This window comes from Cebus imitator, unplaced genomic scaffold (genome assembly GCF_001604975.1).
Source record: "Cebus imitator isolate Cc_AM_T3 unplaced genomic scaffold, Cebus_imitator-1.0 Scaffold331, whole genome shotgun sequence".
Classification (NCBI taxonomy): Eukaryota; Metazoa; Chordata; class Mammalia; order Primates; family Cebidae; genus Cebus; species Cebus imitator.
In genome coordinates, this window is record NW_016107646.1 from 2,292,651 (window position 1) to 2,306,408 (window position 13,758).

A 13,758-nucleotide genomic window follows, 5' to 3' on the forward strand; every position below is an offset into this window, starting at 1 on the left:
GGCCTCCCAAAGTGCTGGGATTACAGGCTTGAGCCACCGCGCCCGGCCAGATTTAAACTTTTAAAAATTCTGTTAAATTATATGTTTACATATAGCAGATAACATTTATTTCTAGGACTAACTGAGAAAGAGAAGGATTTTCTTGCCACTCGTGAAAAGGAGAAAGGAAATGAAGCTTTCAACTCAGGAGATTATGAAGAAGCAGTGATGTATTATACCAGGTGAGCAGATGTTTGCTCTGGTTTAGATTTGCCTTTTAAAAAATGGTAATGTTTTTATTGTTGAAACAGTATAAATAAGCAAAATTCTATGTGAGAATCTCTCAATGTATTGTACTTGTGTTTCTCTTATTTTTTCAATACTTTTCTCAAACCTCCAAGCTCCCACTCCACTCCTGCTTTTCACAGAGGACTTAACTTCTTATTTTGCACAGAAAATAGAAGCTGTCTGATAGGAATTCAACAGAAGGCCCATATAATATAGAAGTGAATAACTTGGGTTCTGTTGTAGACTGTCTGGATTTAATTCTGGTTCTTGTGGTGCTCGTTCCTACCACAGGGCCTTTGCACATGCTGGATCCGACATCAAAAATGCTTTTCCCATGCTGGGCTGATTACAGTGGTATTTACAACTAATTGATTACAACCAGTTACAGATTTCCTTGTTCCTTCTCCATTCCCACTGTTTCACCTGACTAGCCTTTAAAGGAGAAGAAAAAAAAAAAAAAAAAAAAAAAAAAAAAAAAAAAAAAAAAAAAAAAGAAAATGCTCTTCCCTCCTCCCATTGTCTAGTTAATTCTGATTTATCCTTCTGATCTTAGTCTTCACCTTACTTCTTTGGAGAAGTCTTACCTGACCTTTCTAACCAAATTTCTCTCCTACCCCACCCACCTCACCTCCCAATTTATAGGCTCTTATAGCAGTTTAACCTCTCTTTTGTAGTACTTGTCAGAAGTATAATTTAAGCTTGTGTGATTTGATAATAACTGGAATGTGGGCTTTGTAAGAGCACAACCCATTTGTTAAGAATTTTTACACCATTGTATCCCCAAGGCCCAACAAAGTACCTGGTTCATAGTAGATGTTCAATGAATATGTATTTGAACTCCTGAAGTTCTTAACAGCCTATGAAAAGTAGACTAGGTTTTTAAAATGTTGTTACAGCTAAGCTGTTCTTACAGAATCACTAATGCCACCTTAGCACTAAACTCTGTGCAATCTTTTTTCCACCTTCGGAAATAAGATAGATTTTTTCCAAACTTATTGATGTCTCTAAATAAGTTTTCTCACTGTTTAAATGAAGACACGAGTTAAAGAGGATATATGACGGATCATTCATTCAGTATAGCCTCCCCTGTTCAGGCAGGTAGATGTTGGCCTTGATAACTGTTCTTTTCTTTTCTTGTAAATTTATACCAGAGAGTTTCTTGTCTATTACAGGTTATAAAACTCTTTTCTTCTTTTTTGAGGAGTCATATTGTTGAAGAATTAAAGCAGCATAGTATGATGGTTAAAGGAATTCAGACTACCACTTTCTGACCTGGGGCAGATTCTTTTTTTTTGAGACAGGGTCTCTGTTACTCAGGCAAGAGCGCAGTGGTGTGATCATAGCTCACTGCAGCCTCAAACTCCTGGGCCCAAGATATCTTCCCACCTCAGCCTCCTGAGAATATCTGGGACTACAGGTGTGAGCCACCACACCTGGATAATTTTCCCTTGTATTTTTTTTTAGAGACAGGATCTCATTATGTTGCCTAGGCTGGTCTTGAACCCCTGGCCTCAAACCATGCTCCCACCTGGGCCTCCCAAAGTACTAAGATTACAGGGGTGAGCCACCATGCCTGGCTCCAAAAAATGCATTTGGTATTTGATACTTGATATTAACTGACATCAACAGGGTTTTTTTTTAAGGCAATCTATGGATATTTATCTTTTTCTAATTTCATTTTTATTCCTTAACTAAAGCTCAGATTCCAGATCTCTGCGTATTTAAATTCCCACAATGCCTCTAAAGCCTGAGTTAATTTTCAGGCTATTAACTGTATATTTAAGCATCTGTTTAAATGTTGATTTTGTATGCTTGTAGAATTGTATTTTATTATTTTTGATAAGACAGGCTGTATTTATTTGCTAAGGTTGCCAGAACAAAGTACCACAGACTGAGTGGCTTAAACAAGAAAAATTTACTTTCTCACAGTTCTGGAGGCTGGAAGTTTGAGATCAAAGTGCTAGCAGGGTTGGTTTCTTCAAGGCCTATCTCCTTGGCTTGTAGGTGGCCATCTTCCAGCTATGACTTCACACAGCTTGTCCATACATGTCTGTGTCCTAATATCTTCTTTTTATGAGGAATCCAGTTTTATTGGATCAGGGCCTACTCTCATGACTTCATTTGACCTTCATTCACTTTCTAAAGACCCCATCTCCAACTACAGTCGTGTTCTGAGATACTGTGGGGTTAGGACTTCAATCTATGAATGTTGGGGGATACAATTCAGCCCATACACAGGTTATAATGGTTTTATTTATAACTTAAGCTGAGTTTCTCTACATTCTTAACGTTTACCTTAGGCTTGCTTGTTACCAATAACTGTTTCTTTTCTAGGAGCATATCAGTGCTTCCCACTGTAGTTGCCTATAACAATCGAGCTCAAGCAGAAATCAAATTACAGAACTGGAATAGTGCTTTTCAGGATTGTGAAAAGGTCTTGGAGTTAGAACCTGGAAATATAAAGGGTAAAAAATATTATAGAATGCTTTTAAATTTGCAGCAGGATGCATTAATAAAGACCATTTGTAGACACTTATAATGTTTACATTAAAAGTATTTCAGATAAACTCAAATTTCTATATGTGAATCACCAACTTCATAAAGTTGCTTTTAAGTTTAACTTGGAAGTCAAATCCCTGATTATTTTGTACTGAAGTAGCTAATAATCCAGAGGATTGAATAAAATACATATGTATTTTAAAGGAGAACTATCTCAATAAACAAAAAACAAAACAACAACAAAAATAAAATAAAATAAAAGAGAAGTGGCCAGGCACAGTGGTTGATGCCTGTAATCCCAGCATTTTGGGAGGCCAAGGTGAGGTGACTGCTTGAGCCCAGGCGTTTGAGACCAGCCTGAGTAACACAGCAAAACTCTGTGTCTCAAAAAACAAACAAACAAACAAACAAAAAACTCAAGCTTGCATTTGAACAATCTTTTTATCCAAAAAAATTTAAGTATAATTTATTGTAGATTTTCTGGTATTTGTAAATATAATAAAATAATAAGCATATACTAGACCTCTAGAACTCTCTACCAGTTTCTTTGTGGGTATTTCTGCCTAGGTGGCTATCTATAATTTTGTTTGTTTGTTTGTGTTTGAGACTCTCGTTTTGTCACCCAGGCTGGAGTGCAGTGGCCCGATCTCAGTTCACTGCAACCTTTGCCTCCTGCATTCAAGTGACTCTCCTGCCTCAGCCTGCCAAGTAGCTGGGACTACAGGCATGCACACCTTGCCTGACTAGATTTTGTATTTTAGTAGAGAGACAGGGTTTCACCATGTTGGCCAGGCTGGTCTTGAACTCCTGACCTCAGGTGATCCACCTGCCTTGGCCTCCCAAAGTGCTGAGGTTACAGGTGTGAGCCACCGCTCCCGGCCTGTTTTTGTTTTTTTGAGATAGGGTCTCACTCTGTCACCCAGCCTGGAGTGCAGTGGTGCAATCTTGGCTCACTGCAACCTCTGCTTCCCAGTCTCAGGTGGTCCTCCCACCTCAGCCTCTCAAGTAGCTGGGACTACAAGCATGTACCACCTCACCTGGCTAATTTTTTGATATTTCTTGTAAAGATGAGGTTTCACTATGTTGCCCAGGCTGGTCTCAAACTCCTGAGCTCAAGTGATCTGCCCACCTCGACCTCTCAAAGTGCTGAGATTACAGGCATGAGCCACCAAGCCTGGCCTGCTATAAATGATTTAATTATTTTAAATTAATAATTTGAATAATTTAATTATGAAATTTGTCAAAAACTGACTCTGTCTTTCTGCCAAAAACCTTCACTCTATCTTGATTCCCTGTCCCTGTGACTGATCACCTTGTCATGGTTCAGGCCTGAAGTATGCAAATCAGACTCTATACTTCTTTACTGCTATTAAGAAGGAGTCATTCCAAGAGGGAATGACATGCATTATAATAGACACATTATATTTCTTTATTTATGAATTCAAATAAATATAAATACTTTTTTCACATGCAGTTCATCCCTTTGTGCCTATAAACGTGGTGGAGGTGACAGAAGCCATGGAGTGCTAAGGGGGAGCCTGGTGCATCAGCTGCGATTGTCATTGTCATGGACTGCCCTCCATTTACCAATAAAGTCCTGTTGGGCCTGTGTTTTATGCAAGCTGGTCTCTGTCACAGAGTATGGCTGGGCTCCCAACTTTAGGTAGCAGCCCACTGAAGGTTTTGCCAACCCCATACCAGTGCTCAGGCAGGCCCTGTGCCAAGCACTTTACATGTATTAACTCTGTTAATTTTAACAACAGTCTTGGCTGGGCGCAATGGCTCATGCCTGTAATCCCAGTACTTTGGCTGGGAGGCTGAGGTGGGCTGATCGCTTGAGGTTAGGAGTTCGAGACCAGCCTGGCCAACATGGCAAAACCCCATCTGTACTAAAAATAAAAAATTGGCCTTGTTCAGTGGCTCATGCCTGTAATCCCAGCACTTTGGGAGGCTGAGGTGGGTGGATCACTTGAGACCAGGAGTTCAAGACCAGCTTGGCCAACATGTCAAAACCTCATCTCTAAAACTAAAAACGCAACTTGGGAGTCTGAGGCAGGAGAATTACTGGAACCCAGGAGGTGGAGGTTGCAGTGAGCTGAGATCATACACCACTGCACTCCAGCCTGGGCGACAGCAAGACTTTACCTCAAAAAAATAATTTAAAAAACACATAATAAATAAAAAGTTTAAAAAATTAGCTGGCCATGGTGGTGGGCACCTGTAGTCCCAGCTACTTGGGAGGCTGAGGCAGGAGAATTGCTTGGCCCCGGGAGGCAGAGGGTGTAGTGAGCTGAGATCACACCACTGCACTCCAGCCTAAGCAACAGAGCAAGACTCTGTCTTAAAAAATAAAAATAAAGAAGATGTTAGCATTAGGTAAAGCTGAGTTAAGGGACATAGGAACTCTTTGTACTATCTCTGCAACTTTTCTGTAAATCTCAAATTATCCAAAATAAAAAATTTTAAAAAAGGATAATCATTATGTCATGAATATTTCTGCATGGAAAATTCCCTTCAGAAACCTTCATAGTAATAGAATAGGTAAATTGTATTTAAAGTGCAATGTTACAACTTTGATTAAATTTATAACAAAATGTTTTATTTAAATTTTCTTTTTCTTTTTTTTTTTTTTTTTTTTTTTTTTTTTTTTTTTTTTTTTTTTTTTTTTTTTTTTTTTTTTTTTTTTTAAGGATTTTTTCTTTTTTTTCCCAGGCTGGAGTGCAATGGTGCGATCTCGGCTTACCACAACCTCCGCCTCCTGGGTTCAGGCAATTCTCCTGCCTCAGCCTCCTGAGTAGCTGGGATTACAGGCATGCACCACCATGCCCAACTAATGTTTTGTATTTTTAGTAGAGATGGGGTTTCACCATGTTGACCAGGATGGTCTCGATCTCTTGACCTCGTGATCCACCCGCCTCGGCCTCCCAAAGTGCTGGGATTACAGGCTTGAGCCACCCCGCCCGGCTTATTTAAATTTTCATAGCTCAGAGACTAAAATTCAAATTGGTCAAATTTATAATTATGTTTTAAAATATGTCAGATAAAATTTCTTACTTTTCAGAATTACCAAACTTGATTCTTTTTCAAAGTAATGACGTATTACATAAAGTTCTCATTATATGATGGGTCTAGAGAGGCATTCATTGTCAGTATTAAATAATTACCAAATTTTACATTGAAACCTACCAAAAGAATCAAATGCGAATTACCAAAGTGCTTAATTTCTTTACCCAGCTGACTTAATCATCAGACTTCTCTCAGTTCCCTGTGCTAAGTAACTACTTCTAATCATTTTAGAGATTGCTATACAGATGTCACTAATGAGCCATATTCTGAGCTAGATGCTGGTCAGTAATATACTTTTTTTTTTGGAGACAAAGTCTTGCTCTGTCACCCAGGCTGGAGTGCAGTGGCACAATCTTGGCTCACTGCAACCTCCACCTCCCAGGCTCAAACGATTCTCCTGCCTCAGTCTCCTGAGTAGGTGGGATTAGTTGGGTGTGCCATCACGCCCAGCTAATTTTTTTGTGTTTTTAGTAGAGATGGGATTTTGCCATGTTGGCCAGGCTGGTCTTGAACTCCTGGCCTCAAGTGATCTGCCCACCTCGGGCTCCCAAATTGTTGGGATTATAGGCATGAGCCACTGTGCCTGGCCAATATAGTACATTTTGATAAGGGATTTCAAAAAGTGGTGAAATAATACTAGTCATAAGAAGGAAAGGATTATTATCAGTGAAAATCTTTCCGATATTGCAACACAATGTGTTGCCTGTGGAGGGTTGAGGTATGAAATCTCTTAGTCCTTGGAGGAGCTGGCGGGGCCTGGGGCTGCCAGAGGGCCAGAGGTTTGTTACAGAGAGGACAGTTGCCTGATGCGGCCACTTTTATTTACCTCAGTGTCATCTCCTATGTGTTTATCAACATGAAAATGGGCGTGGTTGAGCTTTGCATAATTACATCCTGTCCTGTACTACTCAGATTCTTCCATTTGCAAAACATGTTGTAACCATAATGCCAAATACGAAAAAATATAACTTTATTTTGGTAAAATTTCAGCTCTTCTGCGTCGTGCTACTACATATAAACATCAAAACAAGCTCCAGGAAGCTATAGAAGATTTGAGTAAAGTACTAGATGTTGAGCCTGATAATGATTTGGCCAAGGTAAGTACAAAAAGTGATTTCTCACCTAATTCTGTAGTTGGCTGTTTCTGTATTTATGGTAAAGTGGTATCAGTCTTGCCAAACAAATTATGTTGAAGATTAGGTGACAGCTTTTAAAGGTAGGTATGTTCCAGACTCCCCAAAACGTTAACATCTATTTGAAGTAGAAGAAAGCAGGATCTTAATTTTTTTTTCTAAAACTATAAACTTTCCTCTGAAGGATAAATATTCAATTTTTCTCTTTCCTATAGTGTTGTAGACAATGTTTTTCTCTGAGCTAATTTATCTGAGCTATGTGGAGTGGTGTAGAAGGTACCTTGGGGTGAACTCCGTGGTCATTGAAGAGCATTATTCTCTGTAACTAGCATGGTAAGCATAGCATCATTGATAGCATGTGCTACCTGACTGAGCAGACTGACTCAGTTATACACTTAGGGGATCTGTATTCAGGCCTAAAGAGTAGAGGTAAGTGTCAAGAACTGAGATTTTTCCCCCGCTTACAAATGAACAAGGTGGCCTATCAGAGGATTTAAGATATCCTGGGTCAAACACAAAAGACTTTGTTACTCCAAGCAGATGAGCTTCACGTTCATGTTAGTTCCCCTTGCTCCCAAGTCCCACAAGGATGACATAGAGTGATCTAGATGGATGCCGCACACTCAGTGGGTTTATGTGATGGCTGACAAAAAATTGAGGAAACTAGCTGGGCATGGTGGCTCATGCCTGTAATCCCAGTACTTTGGGAGGCTGAGTGGGGCAGATCACCTGAGGTCAGGAGTTCGAGACCAGCCTCACCAACATGTAGAAACCCCATCTCTACTAAAAAAAAAAAAAAAAAAAAAAATAGCTGGGCATGGTGGCACACACCTGCAAGCCCAGCTACTTGGGAGGCTGAGGCAGGGCCATCACTTGAACCTGGGAGGCAGAGGGGTTGCAGTGAGCACCACTGAACTCCAGCCTGGACAACAGAATGAGACTCCATCTCAAACAAACAAACAATAATTTAGGAAACCCCCTTCTTTTACGATGGGCGATAAGCAAACCTGCCCAATCTTTGCTGTGTTGGGAAGCATCACCTTTATTACACTGGAGAGCCAACACACCTGTCCTCTCTGCTGCAGATGAATACCATTTCTGTTTGCTAAGAAACATCCATAGAGATGTCCAGGAAGAAGGTGGTTTAGTGCCCCTGTTTGCAGTGTAGTCAGAAATGAGAGAAACCCATGGAGAAATTGTTACTAAGTTTCCACATACACCTATTGGGTTACCTATCCCACTGTCTCTGAGTGGCAGCTAATGTTCCTAGAATATCAGCTGCTTTTGTCAAGTCAACATTTCGGGTTTAGATTTATGGCCTGGCTTAGTATTTCCTTTTTGTAATGGTTAGTTTCACTTATTTATTTTTGAGACAGGGCGTTGCTCTGATGCCTCAACCGTAGTTTTGTGGGAACATGGCTCACTGCAGCCTCCACCTCCTAGGCTCAAGCAATCCTGCCATCTCAGCCTCCTGTGTAGCTGAGACCACAGGTGCATGCCGCCTCCCAAAGTGCTAGGATTACAGGCGTGAGCCATTGTGCCTGGTTCCAAATGCATTTTTATCTTAACCATATGCAAAGATTAACTCAAAAGGAATCATGTAAGGTATAAAATAGAAAAGTTCTAGAAGAAAACAAGAGAAAATCTGTATGACCTTAGACAAATATTTCTTACATGAGACATGAAAAGTACAATCTACAAAAGAAAAAGTTGATATATTGGACTTCATCAAAATTTAAAACATCTGCTTTTCAAAGACAGTGAGACAAGCCACAGCTGGGCATGGTGGCTCACACCTGTAATCCAAGCACTTTAGGAGGCTCAGGTAGGCAGATCACTTAATTCCAGGAGATTAAGAACAGCCTGGGCAACACAGCTGAACTTCATCTCCACAAAAAATTTAGGAAGTTAGCCAGACGTCGTGGTGTGGGCCTATAGATCTAGCTACTCAGGAGGCAGGAGTTGGTAGATAATTTGAGCCTGGGAGGTCAGAGCTACAGTGAGCTGTCATTGCACCCTTGTACTCCAGCAGGGGCACAGTGGGAGACCCTGTCTTCAAAAATAAAACAAGCCACAAACCACAGACAGAGAAAATATTTGAAAATCATGTATCCAACAAAGAATTGATATATATATTTTTCATTAGAGTCAGAATAAAATATTTCAGAATTTTAAATGTTATTCTAAAACAGTAACGTGGACTGGGTGTGGTAGTTCATGCCTGTAATCCCAGCACTTCAGGAGGCTGAGGCGAGAGGACTGCTTAAGCCCAGGGGTTTGAGACTAGACTGGACAACATAGTGAAACCTCATGTCTATATTTTAAATAAATAAATAAACAGCAAATGTAGCATAATTTCATTTGTGTAAAACTATACATCTCTGTGGGTATATATGCATAGAAACATCTAGAAAGATGATTATCAAAATGTTAGTAGTATATGAGTGGCAAGATTTTAGGTGATTTTTTTTCTTCATTTTTTATACTTGTTACACTGTTGTTTTTTTTTTTTCCAATGGACATGTATGATTACAATCAGACAAAGGCTACCAAAAAAAGTGCCTTGTCTTAGTTTTATTCATTTTTCAACATCTTTATGTTTCTACCTGAAAGAATGGTTATATTTATTATTAAAGGAAAATATTTTCTTTAATATGCTAATTATGTTATAGAAAATCTTGTCAGAGGTTGAAAGAGATCTGAAGAATTCTGAAGCTGCATCTAAGACTCAAACCAAAGGGAAAAGGATGGTTATTCAGGAAATAGAAAACTCCGAAGATGAGGACGAAAAAGACGGTGAAAGAAAACATGAAGATGGCAGTGGAGATAAGAGTAAAATATCTTTTCTATTTAGGTTATGTAAAACACTGCCTTTTAATATGATGAGCTGGCTCAATTTTTCTATTTGTACAGAAATTCATAATCTACCGAAGTTTTGCTAGCTTTGCCTTGTAAATTCACAAGCCAGCTTCACTCATCTTTTTCTTAACGCAGCTTGATGGAATCTCTCAAAACCATTTTCCTTCTTAACCTGTCACCTTTTTCTAGTGCTCAGCTTGATTCCTGGTCATCCTTTAAATGTAAATGGCTATGTTTAGGCTATGTTTATTGACACAAACCATTTGCAAGTTAACCTTAAATATCTCTCTTTGATAATTGTTTTGTATATATCTACTTGACTGCAAACAGATACATTGGTTTCAAAACAGGTATGGGTAGTCCCATTTATATTCCAAAAATGAATGCATTACTAGAAAATTGCTATGTGTGTCTCTCAAAAATATTTTCTATATGCAAAAGAAGTATAATTTCATACTTGAAACAATATTTTAAGAGAATCTAGACTAGATAAAGCTTCATCTTTATAATATAAAACATCTAAAGTTATGTCAACTTTGAGGGGAAAGAATTGCCTCCTCGAATGACAAGTGACATAAAAACTTTTTCTTCCTTCTTGAGAAAACCTGAGCAACTGGCAGTTGGGGGGCTGTGAAGGGAGGAGATATTATCAATTTTGAAAATCATTCACAAGCAAAAATCAACTTGTAAGTAATTTGACAGAATATTCTAATTTTGAGAGAGATACAAAATGTTCAGTTCACTCAATTTTAAAATAAAGAACAAGTGTTAATTTTTTTTTTTTTTTTAGCAATGACAAATAATGTATACACTTCAGATTAAAATACAATTAGTTAGGATAAAGACAAAAGGACAGAAAAGGAGGGAGCCAGAAAGAGGAAGACAATCAGGGAGCTGAGAGGGAAGAGAGAATATAAAAAGGATTAAAAAGGGAGAAATTAAGGTAACCAGTTTTTCAAGGATTTGGGCTTGCCTTTTAGCCAGATTGTAAATACGATCTGGCAGCAAATCTTCTTAGGGTTTATATTTAGCTTAGCATAATTAGCCATATGCCTTACAGTTAAAGGAAATCATTTTAGATCTTATCTGAAGTGAGATGAAGTATAAACTATATTAATTCTTACTATTTTAAAATTATTTAAAAATTTTATATATAGTAAAAATGGATCTTTTGAATATACAGTTCTAATACATGTACAATTTCATGTAACCATCACCACAGTCAGAATACAGAACAATTCTACCACCCAAAAGGCCTTCTTGCTGTCCTTTCAGTGAAACCCTTCCTTCATCCCAGCTCTTCTCTGTTCCCATAGTTTTACCTTTTCCAGAATGTCATTTAAATGGAACCAGAAAGTATGTCACCTTTTGGGTCTAGCTTTCTTCACTTAGCTTGTCACTAAGATTCATTCATGTAGCTGCATGTATCATTGGCTCATTCATTTTTATTGCTGAGTAACATTCCATTAATAGTTGTACCAAAGTTTATACATTCATTTATTCAAGGACATTCAGGTTATCTCCAGTATTTGGTAATTATGAGTAAAAACTGCTCTAAACATTCATGAGCTGGTTTTTGTAATGTAAACATATGTTTTCATTTGCCCTGGGTAAATACCTAAGAGTAGGATTGCTGGGTCATATGGCACGTATATGTTTAAATTTATTGGAAATTGCTCGACTGTTTTCCAGAGTAGCTATACCATTTTGCATTGCCATTAATAACATATGAGAGTTCTAGATGCTTCTCATCCTTCCCAGCATTTGATAATGGCATTTTTTCCCCTTTTTGCCCATTCTGTTAGGTATATAGTGGTTTCTCATCAGTTTTAATTTGCATTTTCCTGATGAGAATCTCTCTCTCTCTNAGTGGTGCAATCATGGTTCATTGTAGCCTTGACCTCCTGGGTTCAGGCAATTCTCCTGCCTTAGTCTCCTGTCTGAGGCCACATGTGTGTTCAACCACGCCCAGCTAATTTTAAAAATTATTTGTAGCGATGAAGTCTCCCTATGATACCCAAACTGTTCTCAAACTCCTGGGCTCAAGCCCATCCTCCTGCCTCAGTCCCCCAAATTGCTGGGATTACAGGCGTAAGCTACCATGCATGGCCACACGTAGTTTTAAAATAAGTTTTTTCTGTTATATTTTCCTTTTTGTTTTTGGCTTAGGATATAGGTTCTGAATATTTTACTTTTTATGGTCTGCATTCCTCTCATTTTTCTTAATATTCAATTATGTATCACATGAAATTACTTAACAATGACTTACATTTGGTAACTATTTTACAAGTCTTTGTATGGGCCAGGCACTGTGGCTCAGGCCTGTAATCCCAGCACTTTGGGAGACCAAGGCAGGTGGATGGCTTGAGTGCAGGAGTTCAACATGGCAAAACCCTGTCTCTACAAAAAATACAAAAATTAGCGGGGCATGGTGGCATGCACCTGTAGTCCTAGCTACTTGGGAGGCTGAAGCAGGAAACTTGTTTGAACCTGGGAGGCAAAGGTTGCAGTGAGCCGAGATGGCACCATTGCCTGGACAACAGAGACTCCATCTCAAAACAAAATAAAACAAAACAAAAATTATTTGTTGCAGAGACAAGGTCTTGCCATGTTGCCCAGGCTGGCCTCAACCTCATGAGCTCAAGGGGTCCTCCTGCCTCAACCTCCCAAAGCACTGGGATTACAGAAGTGAGCCACCATTTTCTGAAACTATTTGTTGAAAGCTGTCTTTACTCCTTTGAATTGCCTATGTACCTTTGTAAAAAAAAAAAAAAAAATCACATTTGTATAACCAGTAAGTAGAGTCCAATTCTGGACCCCATTCTGTTCTATTGACCTCTGTGTCTATCACTTTGTCAGTACCACACTGTCTTGATTCACGCAGATTTACTGTTAAGTCTAAATTCACGTTGTGTGATTTTTTTCAGCTTTATTCTTCTTTTTCAAAATTGTTTGGCTTTTCTAGTTCCCTTGCCTTTACACATAGTTTTCATTTTAATTTTATTGAGACAGGGTTTCACTCTGCTGCTCAGGCTGGAATGCAGTGGTGCAATCATGGTTCATTGTAGCCTTGACCTCCTGGGTTCAGGCAATTCTCCTGCCTCAGCCTCCTGAATAGCTGGGATTACAAGCATGTGCCACCATGCCCAGCTAAGTTTTGTATTTTTAGTAAAGATGGGGTTTCACTATGTTGGCTAGGTTGGTCTTGAACCACTGACCTTGTGATCCACCTGCCTCGGCCTCCCAAAGTGCTAGGATTACAGGTGTGAGCCACCATGCCAGCCGAGAATCTTTTTATGTGCTCATTTACCATCTCTATATCGCTTTTAGTGAGTGTCTCTTCAAATTATTCCACCAATTTTCAAAAATTGGGTTGTTGTTTTCCTACTGTTAAGTCCTGAGAATTCTTTTTATATTCTTGATGCAAGGTCTTTGTTATATATGAGATTTGAATATTTTTGTCTGTAGCTTTTTTCATTCTTTTAATAGTCTTTCACAGAGCAAAGGTTTTTCATTTTGTAGAAGATTAATTTATCCAATTTTTAAAATAGACTGTGCTTTTGATGTTATATCTATGAACACTTTGCCTAAGTCAAAGTCCTTAAGATTTTCTTGTAAGTTTTCTTTTTCAGAGACAGGGTCTCGCTCTGTTGCCCATGCTAGAGTGCAGAGGTGTGATCATAGATCACTGCAGCCTCAATCTCCAGGGCTAAAGTGATTCTCTGCCTCAGGCTCCCAAACAGCTAGGAGTATAGCTGAATGCCATCATATCTGGCTCGTTCAAAAAAATTATTTAGGCCAGGTGCGGTGGCTCATGCCTGCAATCTGGGTATTCTGGGAGACCGAGGTGGGTAGGTTACCTGAAGTCAGGAGTTCAGGACTAGCCTGGCCAATATGGTGAAACCCCATCTCTACTACTAAAAATACAAAAATT

General features: G+C 39.0%; 1 protein-coding gene across 2 annotated transcripts in view; it reads left to right on the forward strand.

Moving 5' to 3' along the window:
* SPAG1 (sperm associated antigen 1) overlaps positions 1-13,758 on the forward strand; it is a 75,555-nt gene that overhangs the window by 27,488 nt on the left and 34,309 nt on the right. For both annotated transcript variants that reach the window (XM_017505011.2, XM_037730109.1), the window contains exons 7-10: positions 116-221; positions 2,602-2,732; positions 6,823-6,929; positions 9,638-9,797. In XM_017505011.2, coding sequence (XP_017360500.1) covers positions 116-221; positions 2,602-2,732; positions 6,823-6,929; positions 9,638-9,797 — 504 coding nt within the window. The remainder of the gene's footprint in view (positions 1-115; positions 222-2,601; positions 2,733-6,822; positions 6,930-9,637; positions 9,798-13,758) is intronic.